Below are 12,604 nucleotides of genomic sequence, written 5' to 3'. Positions count from 1 at the left end.
AAGAATCAAAGGCTATATATTAATAACTTTAAAGTTCGAACATGGATGTATCAATCCCAGATTGCCCCTTTAATGGATTGAATTGAATTTATGAATGTCATCAATCAGGCACCCACTAACATCTACAAAACTCTCCAATCCAGTAGTATGGAACAATATCACCACAAACACTCTCTCTCTATCTCTTTCTCTCTCTCTCTCTCACACACACACACACACACAATGTGTTATTGACTATAGGATATGCTTAGGGTTATCCTTGAAAATTGAAGAGGGCCTGTGCAAAGGAAAGTAACCTAGTAATCAAGGTCGCTGGTTCGAATCCCTGAACCGACTAGGTGAAAACTGTGTCGATGTGCCCTTGAGCAAAGCACTTAACCCTAATTCCTCATGAAAGTCTCTTTGGATAACAGTGTCTGCTAAATGACTGAAATTCAACGTGCACATTGGATTTATGTGATACAGATCGCCATTCCTTTTTTTGGTGGCAGGAACGAGCTTCCATAGTAGACCTTTATATGCCGACCAATATCTTCACAGGGTTTTCAATCTCAATTAAGTCCCCACTAGGCCTAGTTATATGATTGGAAACCTGATTAATACAGTTTTGTGCTAAATCTATTGGTTTACAGGGATAAAATCATGCAGCAGATGGCGCAAGAAGACAACGCGTCCTCGCCACTCAATCCCTGAGGGAGAAAGGGAGAGAGAGAGAGAGAGAGAGAGAGAGAGAGAGAGAGAAAGAGAGAGAGGGGGGGCACGAGTTTTCCAGTCAGCCGAATTTTATCACGCACGGTTGCTTCTCGAGATGCATCTGCAGCCACTACTTCTCCCTTCTGGCCGAAGCGCAGGAGCAGGAGAGCCCTAGGCAAAGGCTTTATGTGCGAGGCAGCAGGCATGCCCAGAAACAGCCCACGAGCCGGCGATGGGCTCTCCAGAAGAGACCGCGTGCGGACTACTTTGAGAAAGGCGGGAATATAGGAGAGCACTGCTTGTCTTGGATAGCTTCAAAATGGGCGTCAGAGAGAGAGAATAAACATGACATTGATATAAATATCTGGACGTTAGATAAAGAGTGTACATTTGGGTAAGTGCAGGTGCAGAGTTACGTTTGGGTGGCTTTTGCACTAAATTAGTAGGTTACCGTCGTAGTGTTATCTTCTCATTAGAGTAGGCTAGCCTAAATTCAACGATGGAGAAGCATCCCCAGCTGTTGGCCAAGAGCGCAGAGAGTCCGGCGGAGGAACTCTCCAAGATAAGCGACGAGGAGCTGCTGAAGTGGAGGAAAGAGGAGCTGGTGCGGCGGTTACGGAGGGCAGAAGCGGAGAAGATGGGCGTCATGCTTGACCACGGAAATTTGATCCGGGAGGTGAACCGGCGACTCCAGCAGCACCTGACAGAGATCCGGGGTTTGAAGGTGAGGCAGGTGTGATGTTGATAATGCTGGGCGCACAAGTTTGCGCACTGCTCTATGGATGTCCGATAGATTCCTGGTGAAACAAGCCATGGTCTAATTATTATTATCATTAATGCGTTAAAAAAGCTGTAATTTACAACTGCAACTCCTTAAAAATAACAGAGTTAGGTGGTTTTGAGGGTAGCAAGGTAGTCTTCAAGTGGTTTACATAATTCAACCCAATGGACCACTTGTTGCTTGTATGCTTATCATAAGAGCTGGAACTGCTGAAGATATGTAGTAGCCCTTGCCTGCAGTCGAAATGACGTGTCCCCATGGGTGGAATGTTATTAATATGTTTCATAATAAATACATATTATTTAATAATAATAATAATCCTGTGTTTCTATGTCAAATGGTTTTGTTATATTTCAATCTTCTGTGATGTACAGTTGAAGTCGGAAGTTTACATAGCTTAGCCAAATACATTTTAACTCAGTTTTTCACAATTCCTGACATTTAATCCTAGTAAAGATTCCTTGTTTTAGGTCAGTTAGGATCACCACTTTATTTTAAGAATGTGAAATGTCAGAATAATAGTAGAGAGAATGACTTATTTCAGATGTTATTTCTTTCATCACATTCCCAGTGGGTCTGAAGTTTACATACACTCAATTAGTAATTGGTAGCATTGCCTTTACATTTTTTTACTTGGGTCAAACGTTTCAGGTAGCCTTCCACAAGCTTCCCACATTAAGTTGGGTGAATTTTGGCCCATTCCTCCTAACAGAGCTAACTGAGTCAGGTTTGTAGGCCTCCTTGCTCACACACGCTTTTTCAGTTCTGCCCACAAATTTTCTATGGGATTGAGGTCAGGGCTTTGTGATGGCCACTCCAATACCTTGACTTTGTTGTCCTTAAGCTATTTTGCCACAACTTTGGAAGTATGCTTGGGGTCATTGTCCATTTGGAAGACCCATTTGCGACCAAGCTTTAACTTCCTGACTGAAGTCTTGAGATGTTGCTTCAATATATCCACATAATTGACCTTCCTTATGATGCCATCTATTTTGTGAAGTGCACCAGTCCCTCCTGCAGCAAAGCACCCCCACAACATGATGCTGCCACCCCCGTGTTGTTCTGGGATTGATTTGCACTTTTCGTACGAAAGTACGTTCATCTCTAGGAGACAGAACGCGTCTCTTTCCTGAGCGGTATGACGGCTGCGTGGTCCCGTGGTGTTTATACTTGCGTACTATTGTTTGTACAGATGAACTTGGTACCTTCAGGCATTTGGAAATTGCTCCCAAGGATGAACCAGACTTGTGGAGGTCTACAATTTTTTTTCTGAGGTCTTGGCTGATTTCTTTTGATTTCCCCATGATGTCAAGCAAAGAGTCACTGAGTTTGAAGGTAGGCCTTGAAGTATACCTCTAATTGACTCAAATTATGTCAATTAGCTTATCAGAAGTTTCTAAAGCCATGACATTATTTTCTGGAATTTTCCACGCTCTTTAAAGGCACAGTCAACTTAGTGTATGTACATTTCTGACCCACTGGAATTGTGATACAGTGAATTATAAGTGAAATAATCTGTCTGTAAACAGTTATTGGAAAAATGACTTGTGTCATGCACAAAGTAGATGTCCTAACCGACTTGTCAAAACTATAGTTTCTTAACAAGAAGTTTGTGGAGTGGTTGAAAAACGAGTTTTAATGACTCCAACCTAAGTGTATGTAAACTTCTGACTTCAACTGTATCACCTCCTCTGTGCTTGCTCCTGTGTGTGTGTGTGTGTGTGTGTGTGTGTGTGTGTGTGTGTGTGTGTGTGTGTGTGTGTGTGTGTGTGTATCCAGGACGTGAACCAGAAGCTGCAGGAGGATAACCAAGAGCTGCGGGACCTGTGCTGTTTCCTTGATGACGACCGTCAGAAGGGGAAGCGTGTGACTCGGGAGTGGCAGCGTCTGGGACGCTACAGCGCCGGCCTCATGAGAAAAGAGGTGTCCCTTTACCTGCACAAACTGAAGGAGCTCGAGCAGCGCCAGGGAGAGGTGATCAGAGAGAACCTGGAGCTCAAGGAGCTGTGTATCCTACTGGACGAGGAGAGGGGAGGAGGGGGAGGAGCAGTGCAGGGTGCAGGGTGCAGAAGTTCCATCGACAGCCAGAGTAGTTTGTCTCAAACTGCGGGGGCTACAACGTGCCTGCTCCGAGATGTGGGGGATGGGAGCAGCAACTCCAGCGCGGGGAGCACGGACAACCCCGACCATCCCCATCACAAGCCCCCTACCCCGGGCTCCGGGCTGGGCTCCAACCCTGGCTCCACCCATGACAAACCAGAGGGCCCAGGCCCAGAGTCTACAGGCCGTCGCCACAGCTCCACCCCAGACTACCACACCTTCCCCCAGGCCTGCAGGCCCCGCGGGGGGTCCCTCACCAGCCCTGACCCCAGGGGCCTCCGGGGGCCCTGCAGCCCAGAGAAACACGGCAAATCCCCTACTAGACTGGAGACCGAGGCTCAGTCCAAACCCAGCAGTGCTGACATGCTGGCCCAGAAACAGCTCTTGGGGGCTGGGCAAGGGCTAGGGCCAAACCAGGGTCCGGGTCAGTCAAGTCCAGACCTCTCACAGAGACACAGGGGTAATCCGGTCGTGGTTGGTGCTGGATGTGGGAGCCCTGAGGCCAAACAGGCACTGCCGGGGACACCAGAGCACCTGAGGAAGGGTCGGGTGATAGTGGGGAGCCCTGAAGTGCTACGACACCAGAACCTCCACCACAGCCCCAGTTCAGAGCACGGGAAGGGGAGGTACGGCAGCAGCCCCCCAGCAGGCAGGGAGGGGGTACAGAGGAGGACCACTGGAGACGAGTTGTCCCCTCACCACCGCAGCATCTACAATGGCATGAACGGTGCGTTTTTGTTCAGAATAGTCATAAGTTTTATTTGATTATTTATAAGGGGAAATACTGTATGTAGCTGAGGTGGTTCAGGTAACGATATCTGTGTGTTGAGTCTTATACATTAACACTGTCTGAGACATACAGTAAACACTTGTGCTAATACCTAGGCTTTAGCTGAGTGGGCTAAAGCGGTCTTTAGGTGTGCAGACATTAGGGGTTAGCACACACAGTAGCCTTCCAGGACCACTGTATATGACTAGAACAAGCATATAGGCAGATGTAACACAATTGACTGTGTAATGTGTTTAGCAGCCAATTGGGAGGTTGGGGCTATGGCAGGTTCAGTTACTGTGGTATCACCTATGTGGTTCAGCAGCAGTTATGGTGTTAGCCAAGCAGCAGTGATGTCACCGCTCTGTGGGATTCTCTCTCTGTGGGTCACATGGGGTTGTGGTGGTGGTTGGGGTGGTGTTTGTGCGTGTGTGTGTGTGTGTGTGTGTGTGTGTGTGGATGGATGGTGGAGGGCATATGATGTAACACTCCTCAGGGTGTCTGAAGTCAACACAGGTAACACAGCTGTGTGCGTTCAGGGCCGTGATTCAGGCAACACACACACACGCATACGCACACACATATGTGCCACTCAGCACAGCAGGGTCCTGTCTTCTTGGTTCATTATTATTATTAGCAGCATATTTTAGTTATTTTTACCCACAGTTCTAAGGGCATGTGTTTGTGTGTGTGCGTGTCTGTGTGTGTGTATATAAGAGTTCAGGGAGTCTGCTGTCCTGGATAAACATGGAGAGGGAATCTATCAGTAAGGGTCTCCACTAGAGGTCGACCGATTAATCGGAATGGCCAATTAAGGGCCGATTTCAAGTTTTCATAACAATCGGTAATCAGCATTTTTGAACACCGATCATGGCCGATTACATTGCACTCCACGAGGAGACTGCATGGCAGGCTGACTACCTGTTGTGCGAGTGCAGCAAGGAGCCAAGGTAAGGTGCTAGCTAGCATTAAACGTATCTTATAAAAAACAATCAATCTTAACATAATCACTAGTTAACTACACATTGTTGATGATATTACTAGTTTATCTAGCTTGTCCTGCGTTGCATATAATTGATGTGGTGCCTGTTAATTTATCATTGAATCATAGCCTACTTCGCCAAACGGTTATTTAACAAGCGCATTCGTGATAAAAGCACTGTCGTTGCACAAATGTGTACCTAACCATAAACATCAACGCTTTTCTTAAAATCAATACACAAGTATATATTTTTAAACCTGCATGTTTAGTTAATATTGTCTGCTAACATGAATTTCTTTTAACTAGGGAAATTGTGTCACTTCTCTTGCGTTTTGTGCAACAGAGTCAGGCTATATGCAGCAGTTTGGGCCACCTGGCTCATTGCGAACTGTGTGAAGACCAACTTCGCCAAACGGGGGATTATTTAACAAAAGCGCATTTGCGGAAAAAGCACAATCGTTGCACAAATGTACCTAACCATAAACATCAATGCCTTTCTTAAAATCAATACACAGAGGTATATTTTTTTAAACCTGCATATTTAGTTAAAAGAAATCCAGGTTAGCAGGCAATATTAAACTAGGGAAATTGTGTCACTTATCTTGCATTAATTGCACGCAAAGTCAGGGTATATGCAACAGTTTGGGCCGCCTGGATCATTGCGAACTAATTTGCCAGAATTTAACGTAATTATGACATAACATTGAAGGTTGTGCAATGTAACAGGAATATTTAGACTTATGGATGCCACCCGTTAGATAAAATACGGAACGGTTCCGTATTTCACTGAAAGAATAAACGTTTTGTTTTCGAAATGATAGTTTCCGGATTTGACCATATTAATGACATAAAGCTCGTATTTCTGTGTGTTATTATGTTATAGTTAAGTCTATGATTTGATATTTGATAGAGCAGTCTGACTGAGCGGTGGTAGGCAGCAGCACGCTCGTAAGTATTCATTCAAACAGCACTTTCGTGCGTTTGCCAGCAGCTCTTCCCTGTGCTTCAAGCATTGAGCTGTTTATGACTTCAAGCCTATCAACTCCCGAGATTAGGCTGGTGTAACCGATGTGAAATGGCTAGCTAGTTAGCGGGGTGCGCGCTAATTGCTTTCAATCGGTGACGTAACTCGCTCTGAGACCTTGAAGTAGTTGTTCCCCTTGCTCTGCGAGGGCCACGGCTTTTGTGGAGCGATGGGTTACGATGCTTCGAGGGTGGCTGTTGTCGATGTGTTCCCGGTTCGAGCACAGGTTGGGGCGAGGAGAGGGACGGAAGCTATACTGTTACACTGGCAGTACTAAAGTGCCTATAAGAACATCCAATAGTCAAAGGTATATGAAATACAAATGGAATAGAGAGAAATAGTCCTATAATAACTACAACCTGAAACTTCTTACCTGGGAATATTAAAGACTCATGTTAAAAGAAAACACCAGCTTTCATATGTTCTCATGTTCTGAGCAAGGAACTTAAACGTTAGCTTTTTTACATGGCACATATTGCACTTTTACTTTCTTCTCCAACACTTTGTTTTTGCATTATTTAAACCAAATTGAACATGTTTCATTATTTATTTGAGGCTAAATTGATTTTATTGATGTATTATATTAAGTTAAAATAAAAGTGTTCATTCAGTATTGTTGTAATTGTCATTATTACAAATAAATAAATAAAGCGTCCGATTAACCGGTATTGGCTTTTTTTGGTCCTCCAATAATTGGTATCGGCGTTGAAAAATCATAATCGGTCGACCTCTAGTCTCCACTTAGTTAAATATAAGGCTTTCATTTGACAGTTAAATAACATTAAATCAAATAGATTTTCTTAATAACCTCGACAAATGGTACCTCTTTTAATAGTAAAAGCCTCTTTCATACCTAAAAAGATTTCTGGGAATCCATGTCAGTGACTGCATTGACTGAGGAACATCTGAGTATGTATTCATAGACGCTCTGTCCCTTAGTAAGTATGCATTTATTAGGGAGAAATTACGTGAGTATGTTTTTCCATTTAAGAATGTGTGTGCACATGTTTGTATGTGTGTGTGTGTGAGAGAGTGTGTGTGCACATGTTTGTATGTGTGTGTGTGTGTGTGTGTGTGAGAGAGTGTGTGTGCACATGTTTGTATGTGTGTGTGTGTGTGTGTGTGTGTGTGTGTGTGTGTGTGTGTGCCTATGTTTGTAGGTGTGTGTATCTGCAGCCTTGAGATCTAAAGATTATTGTAGAGTGCTGAGTGGATCCTCTGTGTAAGGCCATGGGAATGAGTCCTGGTTGTGAGCAGTTGGCCTGATGAGTCACTTATCAAATAAAATACAATTTTATTTGTCACATGCGCCGAACACAACAGGTGTAGACCTTACAGTGAAATGCTTACTTACAAGCCCTTAACCAGCATTGCAGTTTTAAGAAAAAGTAAAAAATAAGAAATAAAAGTAACAAATCATTCAAGAGCAGCAGCAAAATAACAATAGTGAGGCTATATACAGGGGGTACTGGTACAGAGTATGTGCGGCGGCACCGGTTAGTCAAGGTAATTAAGGTAATATGTACATGTAGGTCGAGTTAAAGTGATAATAAGATAGATAATAAACAGAGAATAGCAGCAGCGTGACGGGGGGGGGGGGGCAATGCAAATAGTCTCGGTAGCCATTTGTTTAGCTGTTCAGGAGTCTTATGGCTTGGGTGTAGAAGCTGTTGAGCAGCCTTTTGGTCCTAGACGTCGTGCTCCGGTATCGCTTGCCGTGCGGTAGCAGAGAGAACAGTCTATCACTAGGGAGGCTGGAGTCTATGACAATTTTTAGGCCCTTCCTCTGGCACGCCTGGTATAGAGGTCCTGGATGGCAGGAAGGTTGGCCCCGGTGATGTACTGCGCCGTACGCACTACCCTCTGAAGTGCCTTGCGGTCAGAGGCCGAGCAGTTGTCATACCAGACAGTGATGCAAAGAAATCAGGATACTCTCGATGGTGCAGCTGTAGAACTTTTTGAGGATCTGACGACCCATGCCAAATCTTTTCAGTCTCCTGATGGGGAATAGGCACCACACGGCCAGATCTCTGACAATCCCAATCTCATCGTTGTCGGTGATCAGGCCTACAGATGTTGTGTCATCAGCAAACTTAATGATGGTGTTGGAGTCGTGCCAAGCTGTGCAGCCATGAGTGAACAGGGAGTACAGGAGGGGACTGAGCACGCACCCCTGAGGGGCCCCCGTGTTGAGGATCAGCGTAGCGGATGTGTTGTTACCTACCCTTACCACCTGGGGGCGGCCCGTCAGGAAGTCCAGGATCCAGATGCAGAGGGAGGTGTTTAGTCCCAGGGTCCTTAGCTGAGTGATGAACTTTGAGGGTACTATGGTGTTGAACGTTGAGCTGTAGTCAATGAATATAATTGTCACATAGATGTCCATGTGGGAAAGGGCAGTGTGGAGTGCAATAGATTGCATCATCTGTGGATCTGTTGGGGCGGTATGCAAATTGGAGTGGGTCTAGAGTTTCTGGGATAATGGTGTTGATGTGGGCCATGACCAGCCTTTCAAAGCACTTCATGGCTACAGACGTGAGTGCTACGGGTCGGTAGTCATTTAGGCAGGTTACCTTAGTGTTCTTGGGCACAGGGACTATGGTGGTCTGCCTGAAACATGTTGGTATTACAGACTCAGACAGGGACAGGTTGAAAATGTCAGTGAAGACACCTGCCAGTTGGTCAGCGCATGCTTGGAGTACACGTCCTGGTAATCCGTCTGGCCCTGTTGACCTGTTTAAAGGTCTTACTCACATCGGCTGCGGAGAGCGTGATCACACAGTTGTCCGGAACAGCTGATGCTCTCATGCATTTTTCAGTGTTACTTGCCTCGAAGCGAGCATATCACCACAACACTACACACTCATTTACACACTAGTCTAGTCAGTAGGAAAAACACTAGATACATAATGTGGACTTGGGTGATTCTGTTTTTGGGTGATGTAGTTGCTACCTTATTCAAAGATCTAAAGAAGTACTATTTAGGATCCAGTATTGATGAGAGGATTGATTATTGGAGGCATGTTGAAAGGGGAGGACGTAGTAATTGAGAAGTGGGCCTGTGGTACTGTGCACAGTTTATTATAAGCCTTTAGAACGCACATCACTGTCAGAACAGGGTGTATAGTACAGTATGATCAAATCATACACAGATTTTCAGATGTTATTGCAGGTGCAGAGAAATGTTTGTGTTTCAAGTTCCAACAGTGCAGTAATACCTAGCAATAATAAAATAAACGATACACACCTAATCCAGAAAAAAATAAGAAAGAAATTAAGAAATATCAGAATGTGCAATGTCAGAGACCGGAATATAAATATATATACATACAGTGCATTTGGAAAGTATTCAGATCCCTTGACTTTTTTCACATGTTGTTATATTACAGCCTTATTCTAAAATTGATTAAATAGTTTTCCCCCCTCATCAATCTACACACATACCCCATAATGACAAAGCAAAAACAGTTATTTAGAAAAAGGTTTTTTAGAGAAAGGTTTTTTAGAAAAAAATGGAAGTATTACATTTACATAAGTATTCAACAATTACAGCCACGAGTCTTCTTGGGTATGACGCTACAAGCTTGGCACACCTGTTTTTGGGGAGTTTCTCCCATTCTTCTCTGCAGATCCTCTCAAACTCTACTCAAGCTCTGTCAGGTTGAATGGGGAGCGTCGCTGCACAGCTATTTTCAGGTCTCTCCAGAGATGTTCGATCGGGTTTAAGTCCGGGCTCTAGCTGGGCCACTCAAGGACATTCAGAGACTTGTCCCAAAGCCACTAATGCATTGTCTTGGCCCCAGTCTGAGGTCCTGAGCACTCTGGAGCAAGTTTTCATCAAGGATTTTTCTGTACTTTGCTCCGTTCATCTTTCCCTTGATCCTGACTAGTCTCCCAGTCCCTGCCTCTGAAAAACATCCCCACAGCATGATGCTGCCACCATCATGCTTCACCATAGGGATGGTTCAAGGTTTCCTCCAGACGTGACGCTTAGCATTCTGGCCAAAGAGTTCAATCTTGGTTTCATCAGACCAGAGAATCTTGTTTCTCATGGTCTGAGAGTCTAGGTGCTTTTTGGCAAACTCCAAGCGGGCTATCATGTGCCTTTTACTCAGGAGTGGCTTCCGTCTGGCCACTCTACCATAAAGGCCTGATTGGTGGAGTGCTGCAGAGATGGTTGTCCTTCTGGAAGGTTTTCCCATCTCCACAAAGGAACTCTGGAGCTCTGTCAGAGTGACCATCGGGTTCTTGGTCACTTCCCTGACCAAGGCCGTTCTCCTCCAATTGGTCAGTTTGGCCGGGTGGCCAGCTCTAGGAAGAGTCTTGGTGGTTCCAAACTTCTTCAATTTGAGAATGATGGAGGCCACTGTGTTCTTGGGGACCTTCAATGCTGCAGAAATATTTTGATACCCTTCGTCATATTTTTGCCTCGACACAATCCTGTCTCGGAGCTCTACGGACAATTCCTCATGGCTTGGTCTGACATGGACTGTCAGCTGTGGGACCTTATATAGACAGATGTGTGCCTTCCAATCAATTTAATTTACATTTACATTTAAGTCATTTAGCAGACGCTCTTATCCAGAGCGACTTACAAATTGGTGCATTCACCTTATGATATCCAGTGGAACAACCACTTTACAATAGTACATCTATATCTTTTTTTGGGGGGGGGGTTAGAAGGATTACTTTATCCTATCCTAGGTATTCCTTAATGAGGTGGGGTTTCAGGTGTCTCCGGAAGGTGGTGATTGACTCCGCTGTCCTGGCGTCGTGAGGGAGCTTGTTCCACCATTGGGGTGCCAGAGCAGCGAACAGTTTTGACTGGGCTGAGCGGGAACTGTGCAGAGGTAGGGAGGCAAGCAGGCCAGAGGTGGATGAACGCAGTGCCCTTGTTTGGGTGTAGGGCCTGATCAGAGCCTGAAGGTACGGAGGTGACGTTCCCCTCACAGCTCCGTAGGCAAGCACCATGGTCTTGTAGCGGATGCGAGCTTCAACTGGAAGCCAGTGGAGAGAGCGGAGGAGCGGGGTGACGTGAGAGAACTTGGGAAGGTTGAACACCAGACGGGCTGCGGCGTTCTGGATGAGTTGTAGGGGTTTAATGGCACAGGCAGGGAACCCAGCCAACAGCGAGTTGCAGTAATCCAGACGGGAGATGACAAGTGCCTGGATTAGGACCTGCGCCACTTCCTGTGTGAGGCAGGGTCGTACTCTGCGAATGTTGTAGAGCATGAACCTACAGGATCGGGTCACCGCCTTGATCTTAGTGGAGAACGACAGGGTGTTGTCCAGGGTCACGCCAAGGTTCTTAGCACTCTGGGAGGAGGACACAATGGAGTTGTCAACCGTGATGGCGAGATCATGGAACGGGCAGTCCTTCCCCGGGAGGAAGAGCAGCTCCGTCTTGCCGAGGTTCAGCTTGAGGTGGTGATCCGTCATCCACACTGATATGTCTGCCAGACATGCAGAGATGCGATTCGCCACCTGGTTATCAGAAGGGGGAAAGGAGAAGATTAATTGTGTGTCGTCTGCATAGCAATGATAGGAGAGGCCATGTGAGGATATGACAGAGCCAAGTGACTTGGTGTATAGCGAGAATAGGAGAGGGCCTAGAACAGAGCCCTGGGGGACACCAGTGGTGAGAGCACGTGGTGCGGAGACCGATTCTCGCCACGCCACCTGGTAGGAGCGACCTGTCAGGTAGGACGCAATCCAAGCGTGGGCCGAGGTGGATTCCAGGCAAGTTGTAGAAACATCTCAAGGATGATCAATGGAAACAGGATGCAGCTAAGCTCAATTTCGAGTCTCAAAGCAAAGGGTCTGAATACTTATGTAAATAAGGCATTTCAGTTTTTTTATTTGCAAAAATGTCTACAAACCTGTTTTCGCTTAGTCATTGTGGTGTATTATGTGTAGATTGATGAGGGAAAACATATTTAATCAATTGGCTGTAACGTAACAAAATGTGGAAAAAGTCACGGGGTCTGAAATATTTTGAAAATAAAATTGTAAATGCAACATGTAAAGTGTTGGTTCCATGTTTCATGAGCTGAAATGAAAGTTCCCAGAAATGTTCAATATGCACAGAAAATATATCTCTCACATTTTGGGCACAAATTTGTTTACATCCCTGTTAGTGAGCATTTCTCCTTTGCCACAATAATCCATCCACCTGACAGGTGTAGCATATCAAGAAGCTGATTAAACAACATGATCATTACATAGGTGCACCTTGTGATGGGGACAATAAAAAGCCAC

General features: G+C 45.4%; 1 protein-coding gene across 2 annotated transcripts in view; it reads left to right on the top strand.

The window, feature by feature from the left end:
* The first annotated feature begins 784 nt into the window (after positions 1-784).
* The window catches only part of ccdc85a (coiled-coil domain containing 85A), a 41,789-nt gene continuing 29,969 nt past the window's right edge, over positions 785-12,604 (top strand). For both annotated transcript variants that reach the window (XM_029752792.1, XM_029752791.1), the window contains exons 1-2: positions 785-1,417; positions 3,254-4,301. In XM_029752792.1, the coding sequence (XP_029608652.1) occupies positions 1,193-1,417; positions 3,254-4,301 (1,273 nt within the window). In that variant the 5' untranslated portion in view covers positions 785-1,192. The remainder of the gene's footprint in view (positions 1,418-3,253; positions 4,302-12,604) is intronic.

Source organism: Salmo trutta, chromosome 5 (assembly GCF_901001165.1).
Source record: "Salmo trutta chromosome 5, fSalTru1.1, whole genome shotgun sequence".
Lineage (NCBI taxonomy): Eukaryota > Metazoa > Chordata > Actinopteri > Salmoniformes > Salmonidae > Salmo > Salmo trutta.
Note: the sequence above shows the minus strand (reverse complement) of the source record. Positions and strands in the feature narration are given on the sequence as shown.